General features: G+C 39.2%; 1 protein-coding gene across 6 annotated transcripts in view; it reads left to right on the top strand.

Annotated features, from left to right (window-relative positions):
- Nucleotides 1–26,506, top strand: part of SLC44A3 (solute carrier family 44 member 3) — a 94,223-nt gene that overhangs the window by 2,232 nt on the left and 65,485 nt on the right. The window contains exons 1-2 of one of the 6 annotated variants that reach the window (XM_083444897.1): nt 587–729; nt 23,222–23,310. In XM_083444897.1, the coding sequence (XP_083301023.1) occupies nt 23,293–23,310 (18 nt within the window). In that variant the 5' untranslated portion in view covers nt 587–729; nt 23,222–23,292. Of the gene's footprint in view, nt 1–586; nt 730–14,572; nt 14,626–20,057; nt 20,310–23,221; nt 23,311–26,506 lie in introns of those variants that run through there. The other 5 variants (XM_083444901.1, XM_083444894.1, XM_083444898.1 and 2 more) reach the window with 5 other exon arrangements.

Here is a 26,506-nt window from a genome sequence, read left to right as displayed (position 1 = left end):
GGGGTGAGCTCCCATTGCTCGGTCCCTGCTCCAGCAGTTTGAAAGCACATCAAAGTGCAAATAGATAAATAGGTACCGCTCCGGCGGGAAGGTAAACGGCGTTCCCTGCGCTGCTCTGGTTCGCCAGAAGCGGCTTAGTCATGCTGGCCACATGACCCGGAAGTTGTACGCCGGCTCCCTCGGCCAATAAAGCAAGATGAGCGCCGCAACCCCAGAGTCATCCGCGACTGGACCTAATGGTCAGGCCATGGGCTGCAGTACCTGTTGGGCAAACCCTTGAAACTTCATGCCAGTAAGGGCATGACTTCCCTATAGGGCTTTGTAAAGAGAGCATTTATTTCATGGATTTGGGGGAGGAAAATCTGGCAGTATTGTTGGAAGGGACATACATTTGTTTGTGATTTTGTGCTAAATTTGATTTGAATAAAATAAAAAATGCAAACATGTAAGGTGTTATCTTTAAATATCAATGTCTGTGAATATAGAAAAACTGCAATTTTTTTTAGCTGCACAAAACTATGAGATGTAATAGAAGATAAGTATCCGTTAAACAGGCTAATTATGATGCAAATATTTTCTGTTTCAGTCCAGTACACAGGTGGCTTCTGAAATCCTATTGAACTTCGCTGAATTCATTTCATATGGTGCCATTCCAGAAATAAAAGACCTCTGAGAAAGAAGTAGAGAGAATGTGAAGATTTCCAGGTGAATGTTCATTCAAAGAATTAGGTCTGTGGATTTATTTATTTATATAGAATACTTATATATTGCCTCATTAAAATAATGCCTTTAAAATAATGGGATAATCATTTTAGCTCAGGTGCTGCTAAAAAGATATATGGGTGTTTAAAGATGTACATGCGTGGAAGATAAAGTGCCACCATAAGGCAGCTTTATATGTTCGTTAAAAGTTAAAGTTAAAATAAATGCAACACTTTACCATAGAATCTATGCTGAAGGAAAGGGAAAATCAAAATACGGTAATTATAGGAAGCTTCTTTAGATTCCAATCTAATAAAAAGTGAGTTAAGTATTGTTAAGTAAAGTTTAATTACAGTATTGGTATGTGTGGGAGAAGAAAGGGAGACAGAGGTAGGGAAAAGATCTGCATTCTTGGTATATATTCTTCCAAGTGTTTGGTACATTCCTTTGAAGGCTCAGCACATTCTTTAATGTAAAATTATTTATAGTCACTTCAGCATCATTTTATGGGAAAGAAAACATTAATGGATCATGCCCAGTCAGTCTTGGTATGTGCTCTTATTTTACTGCTTTATAAATTCAGTTGTGCATAAAATTCTAAAAAATCCCAATTAATGTAAATTTGAGATTAAATTTCAGTATGCTAGCTAAACACTGTCTGTACTTTGCACTGCATTGCTTATTCAGAGAAATATTTTTAATACACTATGAATGCAAAATTGTCAGTTGTTGTGAGATGTCAGTCTTTACTTTAGTTTACTTTAGGCTGTAAGTCAGTGGTAGAGCATCTGCTTTCCATGCAAACAGTCTCATGTTTAATTCCTAGCATAACTAGGTAGGGCTGGTAAAGACTCTTGACTGAAACCCTGGGGAGCTGCTGCCAATCAGTGTAGACAATATTGAGTTAGATGACCCAATGGCCCAACTCTTTATAAGGTAGCTTACTATGTTTACTCCTGCTACAGGCAGGAAAACCTGTGTTGGGTTTGGCAACAATATATTGAGAGGTGATCAAACATATGCCTAAAAATGGGCAAAGTCATGCCAAAGTCACATTTCAGTTTACCATCTTGAATCAAATTGGCATCCAAATGTCCGTGAAGTCCAGCACGCACACCCCAACTCATGCCTAGTATCTTGAGAGGCATCTGAACCTATGGCAAAAAACCAGGCAAAGTCTCCACTTCAGTCTGCCATCTTGATTCAAAATGGCATGTGGAATCTAAATTGTATCAGAATTCACTGCCCCTGCCTTAGTGACCTTTGTGTTGAGTTTGGCAATGAGGCAAATTGAACCTATAATGAAAAATGGGCAAAGCCACGCCAAAGTGATTTTTCAGTGCACAATCTTAATTCAGAATAGTGGCTGTTGACCAAACATCAACAAACTTTGCCACCTCACTTCAATAACCTTGTGCCCAGTTTGGTACCAATGTTCTGAAAGGCGGCAAAATATATGCCCAAAAAATGTGAAGTCACAACATAACCATGTTTTGATCTGCCATCTTGATTCAAAGTAGTTCTCAGAATCCAAACAGTGAGAAAGTCCACCAGCCCCACCTTGAGAACCCTCCAGCTAGTGCACCCACATTACTTAATGTAATATAGTTGTATCAGGTTTTATGGACTCCTACAGGGTAGTCTTTGACATTGCCAGTAATGTCCTCTTTCACATGCCTGTGCCACTTTAGCTGTGTATGGGAGTGTTGGTACTACTGCACTACCAGACCCATGTTACTGTAGTACAAAAAATAAGATCTGGAGCATTCTTTACCCACTGTCTGGAGCAGACCTTGACACTTAGTTTGAATTTTAAAACCTGATGCTCATCCCCCTCTTTCCTACACTCATAGCTAACTAGGAATGGTTTTGTTTTTTTAAAGCTGAGACTTCTGCCCCTGCCCACAGTAGTCTTATGAGAGCAAGTCTACCTTTAACAGGGATGGTGACTTCTATGTGCTGTTAATGATTGATGAGTTCTGTTTCTTATTATTATAGCATCCAGACTCCCTCCAGCAGTCCAGTACAGTGGATCAAGGGTCTGGACTACTCTTTTATTTTAGATAATGTAGTTAAGGCTGCAGTCCATAGCCTATCATGTACCAGTACAGATCCGAGTCAGCAACTATGCCTGAAGCCCAACTGAGCTAGGATTTACCAGTTTTAATGTCAGTGTAGACTTAATGTTGGGACGCGGGTGGCACTGTGGGTAAAACCTCAGCGCCTAGGACTTGCCAATTGCATGGTCGGCAGTTCGAATCCCCGCGGCGGGCTGCGCTCCCGTCGTTCGGTCCCAGCGCCTGCCAACCTAGTAGTTTGAAAGCACCCCTGGGTGCAAGTAGATAAATAGGGACCGCTTACCAGCGGGAAGGTAAACGGTGTTCCGTGTGCTGCGCTGGCTCGCCAGATGCAGCTTGTCATGCTGGCCACGTGACCTGGAAGTGTCTGCGGACAGCGCTGGCTCCCGGCCTCTAGAGTGAGATGAGCGCACAACCCTAGAGTCTGGCAAGACTGGCCCGTACGGGCAGGGGTACCTTTACCTTTACCTTTACCTTTAGACTTAATGTCAAAATGTGGCTAAAAACACAGAGGATAAAGCAGTTTTAAGGGGGGGCCTTTCTGAACAACAGTGGAGGGACAGCTTATTCCTATTGTCTGATCCCTTACCTATATCATAGTCTTTGAGTGCTGTGTGTGCACCAGCAGAAAATACATACTGATTAACACAAAACGATTGGTGATTGAGTTAGGATAATGTGGCAAATATTCTGTGTTAATTATTTTTAAATGCAATGTTATGAACATGTGATGCAGTCACCCTTAGCCAAATTCCTACTACTATGTTGATTTCTGATTCTTTCCACATACAAGTTATACTGTAATAGTTAGCTATCGAAATCCAGGCAGCCCCACAGGTAGAAACTGTTCAGGCCTAGACTTGCACTTGTTTCTCTAATGATATAGTAATCATGAGTATGGATTGCTGGCATGATAAACTACATTCTCATAAACATTCCAGGTTTGACCATATACCGTAATAGTAAAGCATTCTTTTGTTGTGACTCGGAAATTGCTGACGTAACTCACAGATATGAAAGAGGAAATCGTCCGTCTCTCTCTTTCTTTCTCTCTCTCTCTCTCTCTCTCTGAATGTTGTTCTTTATAACCTGCTTTTTACAGCCATTCTGGAAAAGTGACAAGTGTGAACATGTCCAGCAAAATGTGTGCATATGTTAGGGGTAATGTGAGTTGAGTGGTCTCTGTGCATAACCAGCCATTGTGCACATTCATCAGGCTTCATGGAGAATGTGTACATAAAATGCCAGAAATGATATGGCTTAGTACATGCTAGCCTTTCTCTGTGTGACTGCACACTTGTATATGTGATACCAAGAAGGAATTGTGGTACTGTAAACTTGCTAGGGGTGGATGAATCTGTCCATTTTGGCTTCTCTCAGTTTCTAATATTTCCAATCTTGAATCCAGTTCTTCATATTTCTGCAATAATCCGTGTGTTGTTGTTTTTTTTAAAAAAATCCTCATGAAAATTCACCAGCATTTAAGTGTAAATTTCTACTAAAAATCGCATTTTTGTACTTTTGCCGTTTTGAATGTTATCTCATTTTTGCAAGCAAATCCCCTTAATCCAATGTGGTTTGTATGTAATTTTCACTAATACATGCATTTTTCTGTACACTTTTCCCTAATATATGCATTTTGTAGTCATTATGTAGATGGGCACTGCATCATGCATTCAGAGAAGTGCAAGTTCTGAATAATTATTGTGTTTTGGTTCACACATTGGTTCTGAAAGTGTGGATTAGGGATTTTCTCACTAAAATGGAACAAAATTGAATTCGTCCCCTTCATCCAGTCCAACATACCGTACCTGTTCCATTATGCTAAATGTGCAAAGTAGGGCTATTGATGGCAATGTGTCTGTATTCAAAGTTGGAGAGCAACAGTGATAGTAGGGACACTGGAAGAAATGGAGCAATGCCTTTTCTATTATTCTAGTTCATATATTGTCCTTCACCTATAAACCAGGCTGGGATGTGGAAAGTTTGTGCTTTTAGGTTTTTCCGAAATGTTTATAGGTGTAGATAAACTGGAAATGTTGAAGGAATGATGCAGAGAGAAAATAGGACAGCTACCTAAAGTGATAGCCTTATCACTGTTTTAAAAATATTTCACTCATAGTGTGCTTCCCAAAGTAACATGCTACCCAAATGCTCATGGCACCAAACAAAATATTTATTCCACTGTTACAACCTGTAGTTTTCTCTCTTCAACCTTATGACTAATACAAAATAATCTGGTGCACACAAATAAAGATTCAGGAAAATAAATTGATGAAAGAAGCATTTTCTTTCTTCTAAAAGAATCCTGTAAAATGCTGCTTTCATGAAGACCATTTCAAAGGTTTACACACAGAATGGGAGTTTAAAGATATGCAGTCATGAAGGAAATAATCAGCCCACATTGTGGTTTCTCCAACAGCTGTAATCTTACTTGTGATTATTTCTAATTGCTCTTTCAGTTTTACAAAAATAAAAATAGATGTGATAGCCCATAAATTACCCAAACACATCCACATTAATCTGTATACAGTTAGCCATTCTTCTAACTCTTTCCTAGCTACTTAGGTACCTACTGAAAGAGAATAGCAGCTATTTGATCAAGTTTCTCCTGGCACTATGTTCCAATATTGTTTCCTATCTAGCCTCAGCAATAAAAGGACAGGAATATAAAGAGACATTCAGAACAAGATTTCATGTGGTTTCTGGGTAGAATCTACTATGAAGTCCACAGTTAGATGAAGATACATTTATTAGGACCAACCAAAAGTCACAAAAATGTGACAGAAGTCCTAATCGGGCAAGATGTTATGTGAAGCAGGAGGTGATGGAATGAGAAAAGAAGAAGAAAGGAAATACAACAGTTAGGCTAGATATCATAGGCCTGAGAACAAACCAATCTCATTGCTACAACATCTAGCTTTATTTTTGTACCTTTGTAATTTTGTTGTCTTTTCTCATTCTGTCACTCCTTGCTTTGAGTAACATCCTGACCGATGAAGTGTTCTAGAAAACTCAAGTTTTCTATTTTCAAGTCCTATTTTTGTGACTTTTTGGTTGGTCATAATAAGAGTTGAATGGTTTGCCAATTTTGTTTCTCTCAGTTTCTCATTTTTCCAATCTGAAATTCAGTTCTAAATCACATTTCTGCAGCAATTCGCTTTTAAAAAATCATCACAAAAATACATCAGCACTTTCATATGCAATTTGACTAATTTACATATTTTTACAACTAATGTTCACTGATATAATGCATCTTCTATGTTATTTTCATAAATAGATTTTTGTCCACACTTTCCCCTAATATATGCATTTTTAAAAAAATATTGTTTGGTTGGAGGACTCCATCACAAAATTCAGAGGAATGTGAATTTTGAAGGATGATTGTGTTTTGCCTGTCATTTAAAAAGTACAACTTCCTCCTCCATCCCTACCTATAATAATGGCATTACCCAACTATGGACTGCAGCTTTTTCTTATGGACCAACACAACCACCTTTGTTTTTAATTAGAAACTACTAATTGCATTTTTTCTCATAGTATTATGTAATGTATTATAGGATTTTGCAGGGGCTTTCTTATTAGTAGCATAATGATATGCAATGTGATTTATGTTTCATTGTTATACTGCTGGTCCAGTTTATAAACATTTAAAACAAAATAAATACACACTTTTGGGTTTTTTTAATCATACTAGAGTAACTGTCATGGGTTCCCCCAAATAATTATGGGAACTGACATTTGCTGTAGATGTTGAAAAATTGTTTTGCTGTAGATGTTGAAAAATTGTTGCCACCTTTCACAGACCTACAGTTAGTTACCAAGCTGCTCTGAGAAAAGCCTTCCCATTTGTAGTGTTTGAGTAGCATCTGAACATCTGAATGCTAACAGAATACAGCTCCTCAGGCTTGGTCACTGATAAACTGAAAGAAGGTGCTTGACAATAGGGAATGCATACTCTAATGTGTCTTTCAGTTCAGATTGCTGTTCCTTTGGATCTTTAAAATACTAAAAAGAAAAAAAAAAAGAAGGAATTCCCTTAAACACGAACAAACTTGGAAATATGCATTTCCCCTTTAATATTGACCAGAAAATGTCACTACCACTCAGGGTCTGGTTTTGAAGGAGCACTTGGAATCCACACCACCCTACTCCTGTCTAGACTAGTTATCTCTAATATGTGCAAAACTATGTCCTAGTGCTTGAAAGCCACTTCTCTTTATTCTAATCCCTTGGCCCTTTTCCTCAGCATTTTTTCATGTCACTGAATACTTTGTGGTTTGAAGCTTTTTTTCTTTTTCTTTTCACAATGTATTCTGCATACAAGTTCATTTCTTCTTTGCTTAGCTACCCTTTTTGAAAAGACTTCCTGTAAATTACAGTGTATTGAAAATATTCATGCAAGGAGCACTTTGCCTTGTTTGAGTAATTTGGTTGTTACATAACATAGTAACAACAAAAACAATAACCCTCCTTCTAGAATTATCAACCTTTTCCAGTACAGGAGTGAAAATTTAATTTATTTAGCTGCAAAGGCTTTATAGTCACCATTTTATAATGCTGCTTGTTGTTTGGTTTGACTATGGTGCCCAAGAGGCGGAATGTGGTCTTGTGAATGATACATAGATAGAACATAGATATAACATACATAGATAGAACATTGCTTGTTTTAATCCAGTTACAGGATTCTTAAATGCTTGAAAACCTGTGACATCCTAGGTAATTTGCTTTTCAGATGTGAATTGGCATCACTTTTTTGTGGACACGGCAATAGCTGGAGCCCAGCATTAGTAAAAATGTTGTCTTGTGAAATTGTGTCCATGTGGGCTCAATGCCAAGAATAAAACAGTGGCTGCTGTGTTTTTCTTGTTTCTCCTCTCTCTCCTTATTACATTGTTCCTTTTGATTAATACGCACTCCCACTGTGGAGTCAGTATGCCTAGGCTCCTCTTGTCTGATTTTCCTCTTTTCAGGGTACTATTCCGGGAAATTGTTTAGCTGTACACTGGGCAGAGGGCAGAGGGACAATGTTTTAAAGAAATGAAACCACTTACAGCTAGGGATGGGCAGATTTGTCTATTTCATTTATCACTGTTTCTAATTTTTCTGCATTACATCATCAACATGCGTTTTTTTCAAGTCTTCATGAACATTTACCAGCAGTTTAGTCTCCTAGCATACACATTTTGATATGCAATTTTACCAAATGCACACACTTTTGCAAAGCAGTTTCACCTAAAATAATGCATTTTTCTGTGTTATTTTCATTTATATGAGTTTTTATGGGCACTTCACCCCAGTATATCATTCTTGCCCACAAGAGAACTGGAGAACTGCTATTCAAAATTTAAAGAAGTATGAATTTCAAAGGGACAGCTGCATTTCAGTTCGCATACTGTTTCAGAAAGTGTGAATTATGTAGGCTCACCTTTAAATGTGAACTGAATTAAATTTGTCCCCGTAGAACCCAGTCTTATGCACATTCCTTTGCAAGTAAGAACACTTCCACAGTACAGTTTACTGTGCACTCAGTGCTGCTTGTGCCTGCAAGTTTTCTGCATATTCTACACAACATCATTGTCATCATCATCATCATCATCATCAAAATGCTTTCCCATATCCCTCCCCATTTAAATTCAGATCCACTCTTTCCATGGGTTTTGTTTAATTGCTGGATTTTCTGCAGAAATTGTAAATCTGGATTAAATGGGAAATCTGGATTAAATGTGCACTTGAGCAGCTTTGGGTCTGCAATTAACAGCTGCTTAGGGAAGTACTTGAAGTGTGAATTGGTTTGCAGCCTTAGGCAAAACAGCTCAGGCTTAAATAAATGAAAAATTGAGCTGGCAACAAAGCAAGCTTAATACAGCAATAGGTTTTGAGAACCTATGGAAGGGCAATGATACTTGTCCCTATGTGGTTGCACTATAGATTTGCATAATGGCATTATGATATTGGCAGTTTTATTTCCTAATGATCCATAGCATGGAATTTACCTTCTTCCCAGCCTCCAAACACAGGATCAAACTATGGAGCTCGGTCCTCCAGGATGCAGTGATGGCCATCAACTTGAGACTCAGCTATACAGCAGCAAATAAAATGTTTTCAGTGTGTTTTAAGTTCAATATACAATGTGACACTGGATGACGATGGAAAATTCAATATATTAAAAAAAAAATGCTTTGAAAAAAGCATTTTCAGAACGTTTTTAATATGTGTGTAGATTCCACCTTGGATGCCTTTAAAAGAGGATTAGACAAATTCACAGAGAGAACTCTTAATGGCTACTAGCCATAATAGCTTCTCTCTGCTGCCACAGCTGGAGGCAGCCATGCTCCCAAATACCAATGGCTGGAGAGGAATCTTTCATGCTCATGTTCTGCTCCCTGGTTTCCCACAGGCATCTGGTTGGCCACTGTGAGAACAGAATGCTGGACTAGATGGGCCATTGGCCTCATCCAGCAGGTGATTATTGTGTTCTTATGTACTGGTTTGTTTAAAGAAAAGACCTGTTTCAACAATGTAGTTTTCAGAAGATGTCTAAAATAAGGCAGGGATAGATACTGCTGAACCTGTACAGATTGGGAGTTCTACAGCATAGGGCCTGCCACACAAAAGGCTTGTCTCTGATGAAGGCCAATCAAACTTAAGGGATGGGGGGTGAAGCTATATTGCCTTCTGTTTCTTAATCCAGTATCTAATGAAACCTGGAGTGCAAAATGTGGGGTTTTCCTTTTTATACATATGTCTTCGACAAATCACTTGTATGTAGAATGTTAAATGCAATTTTAGGTATTTAATTTTATTTTTAAATAATGCATTTTGAAGCTCATGTTTCCTTGAAAGCTAAAATAATTATGTTTAAAGTTCCTCCTTATGCTGTCTGTTTACTTGGTGAACTTGCAGACTGTGTAAACACCTAGGGTTTATTAAGGAAATGACACAGTTTATTGCTGTGTGCTATGGCGTTGTTAAAAACAGATGCTGTGAGCAGTCATAAAATGAAAGTATAGTTGTGCAACCTATTGCAGATTATCAGTGAAGCAACCTAGGTGTGTTATAATAATTCATTTGATCTTTTGCAGGAGCCGAACATGATTTCGGTGTGTACTGAATGCATGCATTAATATTCTTGTTTCTCAGGACTTGATCTCATATTGATCTCAGTTTCTCTGTTGCTGATTTAGAAGTTTCTCTGTTAGCATAATCGCTATTGTATTTAGATTTATGATTATAGTTTTGCAACTCAAAGACTCTCATGTTATGCAACTGTAGTATCTACTTCTAGTTTGGCACTATATGCAAAGAAAATCCTGTATAAACGTCTTGGGCTGTATGAACAGCCCTTGTCCTGGTGCTCTTTCAGATTGTTACTATTCTGAGTCTGGGACTCAGTTGGAGAGCAGCAAATTGCAGTTATAGTTGATTAGGAGGTCTTGTATAGCAAATTCATTCCTCCCTAAAGATTGGACTTTTTGTTATCAGGAAAGTGAGAGGACAGTACACTGGAAAGTGTGGGATCATCTAACCTCCCCGCAAACAGATCAGAATGCTTCTTAAATAGCCAGTGTTTACTAATCCATCTGCAAACAAATTAAAACAATGCTCAACAAAGAGGTCATGTGCCATGTGATGTTCTGCTGCTGATACCATTGCTACTAGTTCAGACTTGCTTAGCTTTTTCATCCCCATTTGCTAGCTGCAAAATCTGCCTTCCTAGATACTGATCCTTAATTTCAATATATCCTCCAACATTTCACAGATGAAAATAGGGGCATTTGTGTCTTTTTGTAACCACCACATGGTTACAACATTCACATGGTAGCTGCATCCCTCATCACTGTTGGCTGAAGACCTCTCTTTGCCTGCTATCCACTGCATTCTTTCAACTCATTATAGTCTGTCTTGCAGTGGCTTCAGAAGCAAGTGGCATTAGTACCCCACAAAGGGAATATCATTTTAAGAAACATTGCTTAATACGCCTATTAATCTTACTGTTACAACTGCAAGGTCTCTGGGTTTGGTCTGAAGTTTCAATAGTTTAGCCTCCTACTTAGAGTCTGCATCTTTCTGCTAAACTGTTCCAAATTCTTCAGAATATAGAGGTTCTGTTTCGTTTTCCTGTTTTCTGTGGAAAAGCACTCTTACAAATTAAGACATGTAAAAATAAGATAGGAAAACTTGTTAAAATTCAAAGTGTTTGGGGGAAGGACTGTATGGCCGTTGTCAACGATTAGGTTACAAAATCTGGAGAAATGCATGATCTAAAGCAAAGGAGGGGAAATCTTTTTCAACCTAAAGGCCACGTTAATGTCTCGGAAGCCTTTTGAGGGTTACATGCCAGTGGAGGGAAAGGCAAGAGTGAGTGAAACAACAAATGTAAATTTTACCCTTATCTAGTGTCTGCACACACCTATTTGTTCTCCAACCAGAAAAGCAAGAGGCATTATCAGAATTCTGGCCAGGCATTCCAAATACATTATAGCCAAGCAAAAACACTTGTGATTCAGGGAGTTCTGACAGCCCTGGAAGGCCACATTCAGCCCCCAGCCCTGAGATTCCCCACCTCCCCATCTAAAGAAAGCAAATTTGTCTAAGTAGCAGGAATGAATAAAGATTGGGGGGGGGGAGCTAAAAAGGAATCACTGTAGAAGAAATGAGAGTCAAGGTCCTAGCTTTAATACTTATTTATCATGTCGTATGTTAGTTTCATTTGAGGAAAAATTCTGCGCCTTCATTCTGAAGGATATGAAACATTTCTGGACATTCTTGGACATGTGCTGCTTCATTGAATGGGTTTTGCACTAGCAAGGTATTTTGAAAAGAATGAACTTTGTCTGCATAAGGAGCTGATCAAATTCTAAAAATGTCTATTCTACCTTTTAATCACTCCTATTAAAAACCATTCAGTTTAAATCAAGGACTAGAGACTTAAGGAATGATGTGTTGTTTGTTCCCATTTTGGAAACAGATATACAGTGGCACCTTGGTTTACGAACTTAATCCGTTCCAGAAGTCCGTTCTTAAACCAAAGCATTATTAAACCAAGGCATGCTTTCCCATAGCAGTGGGGGACTCATTTTACAAATGGAACACATTCAACAGGAAGCGGAACATGTTCTGCTTCCACGGCAAAGTTCACAAACCAAAACACCTACTTCTGGGTTTGCAGCATTCTTAATCCAAGTTGTTCATAAACTAAGCTGTTCTTAAACCAAGATACCACTGTATTTGTCTATATACTTGCTAACCCCTTTGCATTGTGCTTGTGTCCCTGCCACCCTTGCTGTATTTCATAACAACATATTTGTTGAGCCATTCTTTGTTTCTCTTGGGAGTGTTTCTCTAACCGGATTTCAGGGCGTCTTTTGCTGACACTGACATTCTCAAGTTTCACATTTGTTTAAACAGGATATTTAATGAATTCCATGCATTGCTGCATCTTTAAATATAAAGTTACCTACAGACAGCCAGAGCAGAATTTTGATGCAAAAATGTTTTTGAGTGAAAGGAGAAATTGGTCCATCTCTGTGTAAGATGCAGTACGACTTCAATCATAGACATACTTACCTGGGAATACGTTCTCCCTTTGGCTGAGTTGCTGCTGCATTCTGGGATAGAAGTGGGGTAGGTCAGTGCAGTGCAAATACACAGGCAGGGGCACCAGATTGGCTCCACTGGTGTGTTTGCACTGTGCCGAACTCACCACTATCTTGCCCCTCCTGTTCTCTGTCCTGGTAGACCTCAGGATCTGAGCCAGAGGGAGGTCAGATGAGTCAGATCCCTGACATCTCCAGTTAAGGCTAGGAGAGGTTGCTGTCTGAAATCCTGGAGAGCTGCTGCCAGCCAGTGTAGACAATGCAGGCTTGGATGGTGACTCACAGTATAAGAAAAGCTCCTATTATGTTTTCATGTCTTGTTGAATGTTTTCATGTCTTTCATTGTTGTGTCCTGTTGGGCCATGGGGACTTAGGACAATAGGTGGGATGAAAACTTTATAAATAAACAACTAAATTTGTTTTAATCTTTTCATGAGCTATATAAACTTGCCAGCTGAAAATAACTTATTTCATCTGATTAAGTAGATGCTAGACAATGAAAGCTTATGCCATTCTAGTCTATCCTGGGAGTGAGCTACACTGAACTCAGTGGACTTACTTCTGAGTAGATATGTCTAGGATTACATGTCATAAGACTCCTTGTGTCTAAGATACAATATAGAAATCTTGCCTTGACTTTGTTTCCCTGGTTGCAGCTGTATTCCAATAACTAGTGAAATAATGGATTATAGATAAACAGTCCTCTTTTTCAGAGGTTTACCTGTAAAAAAAAAAAAAAAATCTGAATAATAATACATGTCCCCTTCCTTTAAACTGATGGTTGTATTTCAAATTCTCTGACTATATCCAAAAGCAGAATTGAACTCAGTATATCTAAAAAACATATGGCTGGGGTAATTCCAAATATGTTGTCACCCACACATGGAATATCATTCAGCCCAGGAGTTGATGAATGGAAACTGAATATGTGAGTGATGAGCACTTCTATGATAAATTAGAGTTGCCTTTTTTCCCATGGCCTGAACCATGGCTGCACCTGGGTTAATGCTAATTGCAGCTCTAAATCTTGTAATAGCTTACCCTTTATGACCTAATCCTTTCAGTTGTAACCCTGAAGCCTAGTTATTCAGGATCATTTCTGTTGACTTTAATGGGAAAACATTGAGTAAAAATGTTGCAGAACACACACTACTTCTCTTGGTCTAAGGTTGGGATTTCACTAATATAATGCATTTTTGTTTGTTATTTTCACTAATATATATTATTCTTACACATTGCTTGGCTGGAGAGTTCTGTACAGCAAAATTCAGAAATGTACAAATGTCAAAGAATGGCTGCATTTCAGTTAACATCTTGTTTCAGAAAGTACAAGTTAGATAGGTCCACCTTTAAATGTAAACGGAATCAAATTTCTCTCCCATCCATTAGTCTAAGGAAATTCCTAATTCTTCTTCTATCCCAGTTTTCCAAGTTTAAAATATTAATTAACATATCTATTTTAAAATGTAACTACCCGGCCAGTCTCTCCTAGCTCAAGCCCCATTTAATAACTGGAATTCAACATTATGCTATTATGCCTGCACAATTTCATTTGGGTTGCCAAATAGAACATTGCGTTCATTAATCCACCAACTTTTTTCTCTGACCCTGCCCACCACTGGAAAGTGGCCTAGAAGCAAACATGACCTGGGGAAAGAAAGAAAATTCCTTACCCTCCAGTGTTGTCTGTTGTATCTGGCAATTCTCCAGGGTCTCATCATACAAAGGTCTTTCCCAGCACATAATATTGGATCCTTTAAAAAAAGAGAAAGAGAAAAGGATAAATCTTGTGTGGCAAGAAACCATGGGTCAATCTGCATTTTAAAAAATGTATGTACTTATTTACATTTAAGAAACTCAGTGCAGTATGGCACTCTTCTCCCATTTTATCATTAGAGACACCCTGTGAGAAAGCAACTGGCCCAAGTCAGCCAGAACGTTTCATGGATGAGCTGGAAATCTGAAGCTGGTTCTCTTGGCATCCTAGTTCAAAACACAACATGCCTTCCTACAAAATGGACTTCAATGAGGCTACCTCTCAGCACCTCTCAGCTGATAGGCTCTAAGAGGACCTCCTTTGAAGATGCACTCTAGCACCAGTATTGTGATTGGTGCTGACCAGTAATTAGACCCATGGCAGGGAGATTTCCAGGCTCTGCTCTAACTATTACATGAGAATGGCCGTTATCACCACTTATCAGCTACTCTTCCAAAAGAATTTACAACAGGAGATGGAGAATTATGGGGTAGCCTTTATGTATTTTACTGCTTCTTTTGAAAGCTATTAGCATTTATCTTGCGTACATTGTGCTACAGCATGTGGTATAATGAGTTTTATTTTATCAGAATGTTCTGTAATATGGTTAACTAAACGTGTTGGTGCACACATAGTTTTTAGGGTTGCACATAACATGAATCCTGAGATGGTTTTTTTAGCCACTTACCAAGGCTGAGGATGGTGGAGCTGGGAGTCATGATGACCAGATATTAAATGACTAAGCCATTACAACTTCATTCCCTTTTGCCTTCTGGTGATAAAGTACAATCCACAATTATTCCAGATGCAATAAACACATCTGTTCTCACCTAGCTACATAATAATTGCATTGAGTTCTGCAATGTCTACATTAGTTTTCAGTTACATTGTTGATTCATACTGTGCTCCTCTTTGGGTTCTTTGTCTTTAACTTAAGGTTCTGATATAAATTGGGACATATTTGCCTTTTTTATGGAACTTAACTTATTACCTTCTCGTGTACCAAATGGGGTGCTTATTCCAGTGAGTCAGAAATAAGGCCATCCATCTTTAGTGTGATAAATGCATTGTCACTTCCCATATGTTGCATATACTCAATATGTTTTCCACAGTCATGCTATGGTTTATATCTTCAGGAACTCGGTGTTTCCATCTTCATATAATGCCTTCATTACAGCACATAATGTGATTGCACAATCTGCAATATTAGAGCTCAAGGACACATTCTTGTCCGGCAAAAACACTTCAAAGAGGGCGTGGCCTGGGGAAAGAGGGTGTGGCATAGGGTTGAGGTTCCCCACATCCCCAATCTAGCCTTAAGTAACGTGATAAACTTTTTTTTTTAATAGAGATTCTGTCTTATGAGGACAAGGCAGGTCTCTGCTTTGGAAGACAACCCTCCCTCCCCAAATTGGGAAGAAAAACAAAACAGTCTGTATGTTTGGCCTGTGCTTAGAACACATACTGGTTTTGTTGTGTCCTGTTTTGTTAGGTTAAAAGTTTAGTTTGTTCTTTTGCAGTCTTGTAAGCAGAAATTACTCTTCTTGAGCAAATATAAGAAGTTGAATGCAGCTGGACGGAAAGCTGCTGGAGAAAAAGGGAGGGGAGAATTCCAGAAAGGACAGTCTTATCGGTCAGTCATCAGTAGTGCTGATGTGCCTTGAGGCACCCTGTTGAAGTTGCCTTGACATAAAACAGAGCTGTGTCCTTCTTAGGAATTTGGCATGGTGCGTGAGCTGGTGTAGTTCAGCAGCTATTGAACAACATGGAGACTGTAGTTTTGCTCATCCATCAAATAAGTGATTGCCATGCAATTACTGTACAGCAATGTTATTGCAGTGCTCCAGATTTTCAGGGAGGCCAGGGAGCTTCAGTTTGAGGTGCTTTGGTGCATACATGGAAGCTCAATGGGTGCGCCTTTGCATCTCACTGCAATGCACACTCACAGCAAACCAAATTGCAGCAGAAACCTTGCAGGATAATTCTTGGGCCAGCGTCCTTAGATAAGGGGACTCACAAACTGTAGGATACAATCACATAATAATAAGATGACCAAACAACAAATTCACTGCTATTGTAAAGGGTTTAGCCTTTGGTTTTGTTTTATGAACTATTGGGTGAATGAATATGATTTAAGACTGTATCATCAATTATTATTATTATTTATTGCACTTAGTACTTTCACTCAAAGCATCTTTCAATATAATACATAAAACCAATATAAAATCAAAATTGTATTTTTGACTGGTAAACTGCCACAAAATTTGGAAAAGTGCAGATTTTAAATAACAGCTGTGCTTCAGTTCACAAGCTTAGAAAATTAGGTAGGTTTGCCTTAAAGTGAGAACAATTTTCTCACGTCACTACTCAGAAGTAAATTGCATGGAGTTCAATGGGACATACTTACAGCATAGTAAAAAAGCCTAGGATTGCCATAGTGTTTAGGATTAGCCCCAGTGACCATAACACTTATTAGAAAAATAAGTTCCATTGGGACACTTAATTTTGAATCAGTGTGCTTACGATTGCACAGTTGTGTCAACATAATGAATCATGCAAGTGAGAATGTATCTTCAAGAGCTCTCCATTTGAAAGATAAACAGAGTAAAAATGTCAAGTTTGTTTGTTCCTGCTGCTCCCTGCAGATGCACTTCAAACCTTCATTTTTCACAGATGAAAAGCAAACAGAATTTGTCCTCTTCACTAGTTTCAACGTGATCAAATGTTCTTTTGGAAGTCTGGAGTCCTTTCACATTTGGGGTGGGGGGGCTTCTTTGCAGAGGTAGCTCTGTTTGATGTGAGCAAGAAAATGAAAACAAATGGCGGCCAGTGAGAAAAACATTTCCCCTGCACAATTTTAAAACTCCCTTTAAAGTCCAGTCGTATGATCTGCTGCATTTCCTGCACAAAGTCTTGGGCATAGGGCTCTCAAGGACTTTTGACCTTTTGCTCCAGCACTGAGCAATGGCTCCCTGTACACACACACTCTCTCTCACACGCACACACACACAGAGCGCGCACAGGTGTACTATGCACTTCTTTGCATATAACTTTTTGCGCATACGGCTTTCAAAGAATGGATCCAATCAAGTGTACAAAGAGAGAAAGAGGCTACTGTGAGCCCCCCTTTCTTTTCGGGTATTGAGATAGGTAGATTATACCATTTCTGATATTGAGATAAGTAGCTTATACCTCCTTACCCTATTCCATTCAGCATGACAGTTTAATGCTTTAACAAACTGGTGTTATAGCTCTTTCCTAGATCACTGCCTCACACCCGGCAGCCTCTCAAGCTTTACCTTACAGTGTTTACTACAGTACTTGTTAGAAATACTAGTCATACTTAAGGGTATTAGCCCATGTTTCTTTCTGTAGTACAGCTGGAACGTCAATTTTTTTGCAGTTTTCCAGTATAATTATGCTGTGTTCAGAGAACCTGTATAGTTCTAGGCAACCAAAGAAGCTAATTAGGGTGCTGTTTTATGGATTTTTGAAGGTGTTAGAATGTGTATTGGTTCAGAGGAACAATTAAAAAATCTATATCATAGAGTATGCATGCATTAAAAAATGATGCATGGAATCACAAAACAGTAAAGAAACAAACCCTGTTTTGCTGGACCACTGGATTATTTCAAAGAAGTCAGCAAAACATGTCTTCTTCCAAGAAACATGGGGCATAAAAGTCATGATGAGTAGAATTCCTCTGTAGAAATATTTACCAATCTGATAGCAATTCTGCAGTGGTAGCTGTCGTAGTTTTTATGAATGAGACCTCTTTTTTCCTGTAACAGTAGACATCCTATTTTGACTTAGAAAAGGGAAAGGGATGTGACTTTAAACCACTCCATTCACTACATCACTGTGGCTCTCATATGTTCTAAATTACTCTTCCTGAGCATAATGAATAAATAGTGTATATATGTAATTAGAGTTTTAAAAAGTTATAGTAAAATAAGCAATGACCTTGAACAAAAAATGCAGCAGTTCAGCTGAACTGTACAGTATATGCATTGATTTATAGTCATAGTAATCTGTCCACACCTGTACTTCTGCTCCCACTACATGCTAACTGTGGATTGGTATAATTCAATTTCCACACCTATTTTGACACTACTGTTGTTCATGTCTTTCCTGCCCATAAATGAGTGTATGTCCGTTAGGTACTTGGTGGTGGTGGTGGTGTGTGTGTGGGTGTGTGTGTAAAATATACAGCACTACTTTCTGTTTTTAAGTTCTGTAGCAATTGCTACAATTTTTAAGCATAGAAAATCTGTCACCGAGTAGCAAGTAGCAAGTGCAAGGCGTAAGCTACACAGAGCTCTTGATGTAGCCCAACAGAAATTTAGTTGTGCCATCTTTTCTAAGAGTTAAAACAAGCTAGTCTCAGAAAAGGTTCTCTGTAACATGAAAGCCTGGAAGTTTCCTCTTAAACAGAGGTTGGTCTAGAAATACATATTTATTATATACCTGTTACTTCCTTGGGCATTAACAAGATAACGTATTTAGCAGAGGATGTTTTCCTTACAGAGATGCTTCCAGAGTCAGGCAGGTATTCATTGTAGGATGAGTGTTCTTCATGTATAGAAGATGCCAACTTGTATTTTAATTTCTCCTTTATTTAATTCTGATTTAGTCTTTCTGGAGGAAATCCAATAAATAAATAAAAAATGTTGCCAGTGTCCCATTTGCAATATCTGAACAGCCCATTTATAATATTAAGGAATCGTCTGAAAGCACACTATATTTCAAGTGGCATCCTGAGTCTTCTCTAGGAATTATATATCTATACCTGATATTAAAGCACTCTGCAGTTAATGGAGATTTTCATAAAATACAGTGGTGCCTCGCAAGACGAAAAGAATCCGTTCTGCGAGTCTCTTCGTCTAGTGGTTTTTTCGTCTTGCGAAGCAACCCCATTAGCGGATTAGCGCTATTAGCGGCTATTAGCGGCTATTAGCGGCTATTAAAGGCTTAAGGGATTAGCGGATTAGCTGCTAAAGGGCTATTAGCAGCTTAGTGCCTTAGAAAAAGGGGGTGGGGAGCGGAAAAAAATTGCAGGAACTCGCATGACATTTTCGTCTTGCGAAGCAAGCCCATAGCAAATTCGTTTTGCGAAGCACCTCCAAAACGGAAAACCCTTTCGTCTAGCGGGTTTTCCGTCTTGCGAGGCATTCGTCTTGCGGGGCACCACTGTACAAATATTAGTGTTTACTGTTGCTTAGTAATGGCATTTGTAGTGTGGGAAGTATCAGTGACAGAACAATGCTGAAACCAGCTGTATCAAAACTAATCTCAGATTGATGAATCAGATAGCACCTCAATTATGTGCTAGATAAGAGAGATTTTATTTGCTTGTATCACAATGATACATGAACTCTGAGACTCTTTGAGGAGTACGCACGTCACTAGAAAAAGTCTGCAAGCTTTTGGCGTTAGTAACATCAAACACTACCAGGAAAATGATTGTTGCTTAATGACACATTAAACACGTGCCCACAGTTTCACTGGAAAAATGGCTCTGCCATTAGCCAAAGATTGTAACAGGCTTCAGTTTCAGATATAGTTCTTGTTCAATAGTTCAAAAGAAGCTCTTCAGATAATATTTAGGTTTAATAGACTCATATTGCCAGACCCAGTTCATGTGCTATTTTTTAATAAGTGATGAAATCTTTTCTTATCTGTGGATGAAGCTAATCTTCTCTAGTAGTTGAGAGGAGCATGTTAGAAATATTGGCGCACCTGATCAGGCAGGGAATGCCATGGTGGAGCAAGTGTCCTTCTACAGCTGAGCAAGTTCAGGGACTTGCAAAGTCTTTTTTAAAAAAAGAGATTAGGGTGTGCCTTGGCACACCCAGCATTCCTCCTACACATGCCTGTGCACCTGAGAGACAGCAAAGGTAAGAAAGCACCTGGTTCACCAGCACACTCTTCTTTCTGGCAAAGAGCTGTTGTGGTGAATATTCATTAGCTGAGGTGCTGCTGTCCTACCTTGTCTCATATTAAAAAACTAGCCTGAACAACTAATCTCCACAGTAGCAGGACTTCTAGCTAAAACACTGAGTTAAATAGTAACAATCTGCTTCCACAAGTGCTGATATGGGAGAGACTCTTGCATCTGTATGCACCTATGCATCTGTATGAACTTACGATATCTGGGTTTGAGGACTGAAGAAGGTATTGGTTTATAGAAAGTGGAATTGTTCAGTGCTTTCTTGGAGTGGATGTTTTGAATAATTTGCTATATATAGCTGACAAACTGCTTCATTGACTATGCAAAAGCCTTTGACTGTGTCGACCACAGCAAACTATGGCAAGTTCTTAAAGAAATGGGAGTGCCTGATCACCTCATCTGTCTCCTGAGAAATCTCTATGTGGGACAAGAAGCTACAGTTAGAACTGGATATGGAACAACTGATTGGTTCAAAATTGGGAAAGGAGTACGACAAAGCTGTATTTTGCCTCCCTGCATATTTAACTTATATGCAGAATTCATCATGCGAAAGGCTGGGCTGGATGAATCCCTAGCCGGAATTAAGATTGCTGGAAGAAATATCAACAACCTCAGATATGCAGATGACACAACCTTGATGGCAGAAAGTGAGGAGGAATTAAAGAACCTTTTATTGAGGGTGAAAGAGGAGAGCGCAAAATATGGTCTGAAGCTCAACATCAAAAAAACGAAGATCATGGCCACTGGTCCCATCACCTCCTGGCAAATAGAAGGGGAGGAAATGGAGGCAGTGAGAGATTTTACTTTCTTGGGCTCCATGATCACTGCAGATGGTGACAGCAGCCACGAAATTAAGAGACGCCTGCTTCTTGGGAGGAAAGCAATGACAAACCTAGACAACATTTTAAAAAGTAGAGACATCACCTTGCCAACAAAGGTCCGTATAGTAAAAGCTATGGTTTTCCCAGTAGTGATGTATGGAAGTGAGAGCTGGACCATAAAGAAGGCTGATCGCCGAAGAATTGATGCTTTTGAATTATGGTGCTGGAGAAGACTCTTGAGAGTCCCATGGACTGCAAGAAGATCAAACCTCTCCATTCTTCAGGAAATCAGCCCTGAGTACTCACTGGAAGGACAGATCGTGAAGCTGAGGCTCCAATACTTTGGCCATCTCATGAGAAGAGAAGACTCACTGGAAAAGACCCTGATGTTGGGAAAGATGGAGGGCACAAGGAGAAGGGGACGACAGAGGATGAGATGGTTAGACAGTGTTCTCGAAGCTACGAACATGAACCTGACCAAACTGCGGGTGGCAGTGGAAGACAGGAGTGCCTGGCGTGCTCTGGTCCATGGGGTCACGAAGAGTCGGACACGACTGAACGACTAAACAACAAAAAGCTGACAAACCAAGAATCTTTTTTTCTCTTCCTTTCCTTCTTCCCTCTTTCTTCTTTCTCACATCCCCTTTTTCTATGCCTCCTCTAGGTTTGTGTTTTTATTTTGATTAGTTTATTTTATTTTTTAATTTTAAAAATTTGATATTAACCTTTGTATATTTTATTTCACGCTTTAATAAAATGTATTGGGGGGAAATGAAACCCTGGATAATTACTGTTAATCAGTGCAGTGTACATAGTGCTGAGTTAGAGGTATCACGTGTCTGCCTTGGTAAATAGCAGCATCCAATAGTCAATGCATTTAGGACTGCTGGTGCTAATGTGGCATTTTATTGATTTATCAATGGTTCCATTTTTGACATGCTTATATTTCCACATATTTGCAGTCACTAAATTAATTTCCTGCAACATTTTGTTGTGGGGCTCCACACATTTGCTTTCCAAAATTAGTATAAATTAGTTTTGTCCTAAAAGCTTCCAGATATCCCAAGAAGGGGAAAGATTCCATTCAGACACCAACTGTTGGTTGTTAGCTGAAAGCATGTGCCTATATGAGACAATTGTTGTTTGTAAGGTTAGATTCCCACTCCCCTCACAATTAGCAGTGAAATTTAGAAGCAGCCTTATCTTTGCAGGTTTTTTCCACATTATGATAATCCAATATATATTTTCATCATGATGTTAAATTCATTCACAGTCAAACCTTGGTTGTCAAACATAATCCATTCCAGAAGCCAGTTCGGCTTCCAAAAGGTTCAAGGACTAGAGCATTTGCTTCCGGGTTTTCATTGTTCGGGAGCCGAAATGTTCCAAAACGGAGGCATTCAGGAGCCAAGGTTTGACTAGATACCATTTCTGCATAGTTGTGGAATTGTGTACAATGGGATTGCCTTGCCTTGTCTCTTCCTGGTACATTAAACACATCTGGTAAACCTGACTTATCGCAAAAAAAAACAAAAAGAAAAAAAAGCTGAAGCAGTGATGACACCATGGGTGCTGAAAGCATTTCCTCTTTCCGTTTCTTACTATGCAAATTTCCAAACTAAATGACAGCCCTGACCTTCCTGTGGTGGTTACAGTATCTGATAAAATGTCGCCTCTTTTTTTCAGTAGGATTTGTGAAAAGGCAAACCTACATGCAGTGCATACACAAATATGCCTTAAGACAGGCATCCCCAAACTCAGCCCTCCAGATGTTTTGGGACTACAATTCCCACCATCCCTGACCACTGATCCTGTTAGCTAGGGATGATGGGAGTTGTAGTGCAAAAAACATCTGGAGCGCCGAGTTTGGGGATGCCTGCCTTAAGAAATATTTAAGCCCAGGCTTATAATAGCCACTCAAGCTGTGGTCAGCAAGAATTGCCTCCAAGCAACCACATGGGAAAACTTTTACAAGCACAAAATAGGAAGTTTTGTTTCTTATTTTCAGGTTGTTGATGGGCCCATAAATGACCAACATGGTTTAACATGTTTTTGTGGATTTGCTAGCAAGGCTGCTTTGATTCTGCATCTCCAGTTTCTTTAATACAATTTAAAGCAAGCATTGCGTGGTTTTGAATAAACAGAAGCTTGTATTCCAAAGCCAAAAATTCTGCTTGAGATTTTTGTATACCATGGTGGTTTTTGTTGGCAGGCTTATCAGATCAAGCCAACAGTCTATGTAAATAAGTTTGTTGATACTAGTTCAATACAGAAAGGAAAAGGGCATAATTTCTAACTCTCTTTTGTTTTTATAGTGTGTGTTTTTTTAAAACAACAACAACAACTGATTCTCTATTGGCAGCTTCTTCACTTAGAATACAATCTTATGAACGTCCACACAGAAGTAAGTTCTATTGAGTTCAACAGGGCAATCTTCTAAAGAAATGTGTATAGGACTGCAGCTTGGACTGAGGGTGCAATGCTGCATTAGGCATTGGGCCAGCTATGGGACTATAGGGAACGATTTAAGTGCTGCTCTACTGGTGGAGGGCGAAGCTCGGTAGTGCTAATGTCACCACAGCACCCATGATACAAAACACCCATGAAAAAGTGTGACAAATGTTCAGAAATGCTCTCTAGTCTTTGCTACCCTTTTCTTGATGACACATGAGGCCCCTCTTTGTGTGCCCCTCAATAAGAGGTCTGGAGGGTGGCAACACAAGAATGGGCCGTTTCTGCAGTGGCTCCCTATTTGTGGAATGCTCTCTCCTGAGAGGCTTGCCTGGTGCAATTGTTAAATATCTTTAGGCACCAGGCAAAAACTTTTTCCTATAACTAGGCCTTTGGTTTTAACTATCTGTGGCCTTTAAAAAATGGGTAGAATGTTTTTAATGTTGTTCTCTTTCCTCTTGGTTGTAATGTATCTATGTTGAGTTTATTGTCTGTTTATTTGATTGGTTATCAATCACTTTGGGTTGCCCTGGGCAAGATAAAGCAACTAACAACTTATAATCATCATCATCATAATCATAAATAAGCCACATGCAACCTCATCCAAGGAGTTGTGCAGGAAGAAATTTACAGAGACTTCCCCAGAAATACGACATTTTGCTGGTTTCTGAAAACCAGTTGAGCATGTGTCCTGGAAAATAGTAGAATCAGAATTGCTAACTTGCAGAGTGACATCATAAATAACTGTAATACTATGTGTAAGCCGCTGTACGTGTAAAAACCACAGTGTATCTGTATTTCCAGAATAAAGCTTAGCCTTAAACAATATCCTGTAACCAGTGGACCAAAAGAATGAGTCCAGCCCGCCTTCATACGCATGCCATTGTCATTGCTTTTCTGGGAAGTGAGACTCATGCTATTTTCAGTCAGGACATTTTTTTTTTTTTATTAGCAGCAGTAGTTTATTAGACCCATTGGGTCCCGTTTGAAAAAGGATTCATGCTTAATTAATTAAACATACACTGCACAAACACATTGCCCTGGTGTTCCCTCTCTTCGTGAAGTGGTCTCACTTTCAGTAACTTTCCGCAGATTTCCCCAATGCTATTTTTGTTTTATTTTTTAATGCAATGACAATTTAGTCAACCACTGTCATCATCAACGTTTGATCTTAATTGTCTGCTAACTGGATACTCCTGAAATGTGTACTTACTTTAACTCCTGTCTTATTGATTCACTGTTGTGGTGATTATCTTAGCTATTAAACATTGTTAACATCAGTGCTATTTTTCTAGAAAAAGAGGTGCTGGAGGCCACCGTGAACTTCTCCCTTGTCCTATTAGAATAGCAATGGCACCCACTTGAGAGGTGCTGGAGCTGAGCTCTGGCTGAAAAAACCGCCCTGGTTAACATTCATTGTTTTATTGTTAATCTTTCTCTCACTTTTTTTGCCCCTGTGACTTAGCCAAATGCACACAGAAGCGCAGTCATTGTCTTATGTCTTAATGCGGATCTATGATATTTATTAATGTAACAAAAATGGGCTTGTATTTTGTGAGTGTTAACATGTGAGTCTGATGCATATATATTTTTGTAATAACATTATTAGAACTGGTACCAAGAATCAGACTACATATCCCTACTCAAAATGTCTTGTGAGTGGTTGATAGAACATTTTTGAGGGACCCCTTACTGACATCCATTTGAGTGGCATCCAAGTATCTATGTGCTGTCAGTCCTTTACTGAGTCTACAGCTAATTGCTGAACTCTCCTTGCCACCCATCTTTAGGGGGTTGTGTGTTCCAGTCTCATGCAACCTCCATTCTAGCTACACAGCAAGAGGTAAGTAACCAGCTCTTCTTGCAGCACTGACCCCTTTTTCATAAATGTGGTGGAAAGAAGAGTCAGTGCTGGATATGATGTATGAAATGAAGACCATTCAACAAAAAATCTGAACTTTGGGCCAAACCCACCATGGATAAAACCAAGTGTCCATTTCTTTGCATCCTTTCACTGGAAAGATGTAGCAACATCACGGGAAGGCTTGTTGATAAAGCCAAGAGAAACATAGATAAAGACGCATTATTCAAAGCTTTAAATCAGTGATGACTGACTGTAAACTCGGACTATTTTATAATATCTTGTTGACTTAAATCCTTCTGGCTCCATAGATAGGGACATTTTATAAGTGTTTCTTTTAGTTCCCTTTCTTTTTCTCAATCATTATTTGTCTTTATAATTGCTATAAAAAATCTCAGTAAATACATGTGAATCCCCAAGCTCATACTTAGTTTTGAGAGTTCATATATCTCATCTGCAGAGAAATGTGTCATATTTGGACTCTAGGTTTATTCTCTCTCCCTCTCTCCCTCTCTTATTATGTTCCATGTTACTAACTTTGCAGGTACAGAAGTATTAATCCCAGCTACAGGAAAGCTTAATCACATTTCATGAAATTATGTCTCCAGCCAAGTTTATTTTGTACTTGTCTGTTTCCTGTTCAAGTTCAATTTCTCATATTGACGTCTATTGCCAACAAGGGGTGATGAGGCCGTTTGAGAATTATGTCATAAATGGGCATACCCAGGTGTCAGAAAGTGAGCAACTTCATCCAAGTGTAATTAAAAATTCCCCAGGTCCAAGAGCAACGCCCACACAGCTGGGAATCGGGCAGGGTGGGGGGGAGTTTCCAATGGTGCCAAAGGGGGTCTTTCGGCTCTTTGCCACACTTGGCGGTGACAGCGATCTCTATTCTGGTCATGGTGAAGGAGTGAAAAGACAAGTCTCCACTGCCTATATGCTGCCTTCCCTGTAACTATTAGGTTCCCCATGCCTGTAATTAGTTAAGGAATAGCAAGATACATAGCTGCATGCTATGTATTGTCTTAGGGATGCAGGCGGCACTGTGGTCTAAACTGCCAAGCTTCTTGGGCTTGCCGATCAGAAGGTTGGCAGTTTGAATCTGCATGACGGGGTGAGCTCCCATTGCTCTGTCCCAGCTTTGGCCAACCTAGCAGTTCAAAAGCATACCAGTGCAAGTAGTCAATCAGGTACCGCTGTGGTAGGAAGGCAAACGGCATTTCTGTGCGCTCTTGCTTCCGTCACAGTGTTCCGTTGCACCAGAAGTGGTTTAGTCATGTTGGCCACA

This window comes from Podarcis tiliguerta (genome assembly GCF_965153285.1).
Source record: "Podarcis tiliguerta genome assembly, chromosome: 6".
Taxonomy (NCBI): Eukaryota; Metazoa; Chordata; class Lepidosauria; order Squamata; family Lacertidae; genus Podarcis; species Podarcis tiliguerta.
This window is presented reverse-complemented; position numbering and strand designations above follow the sequence as displayed.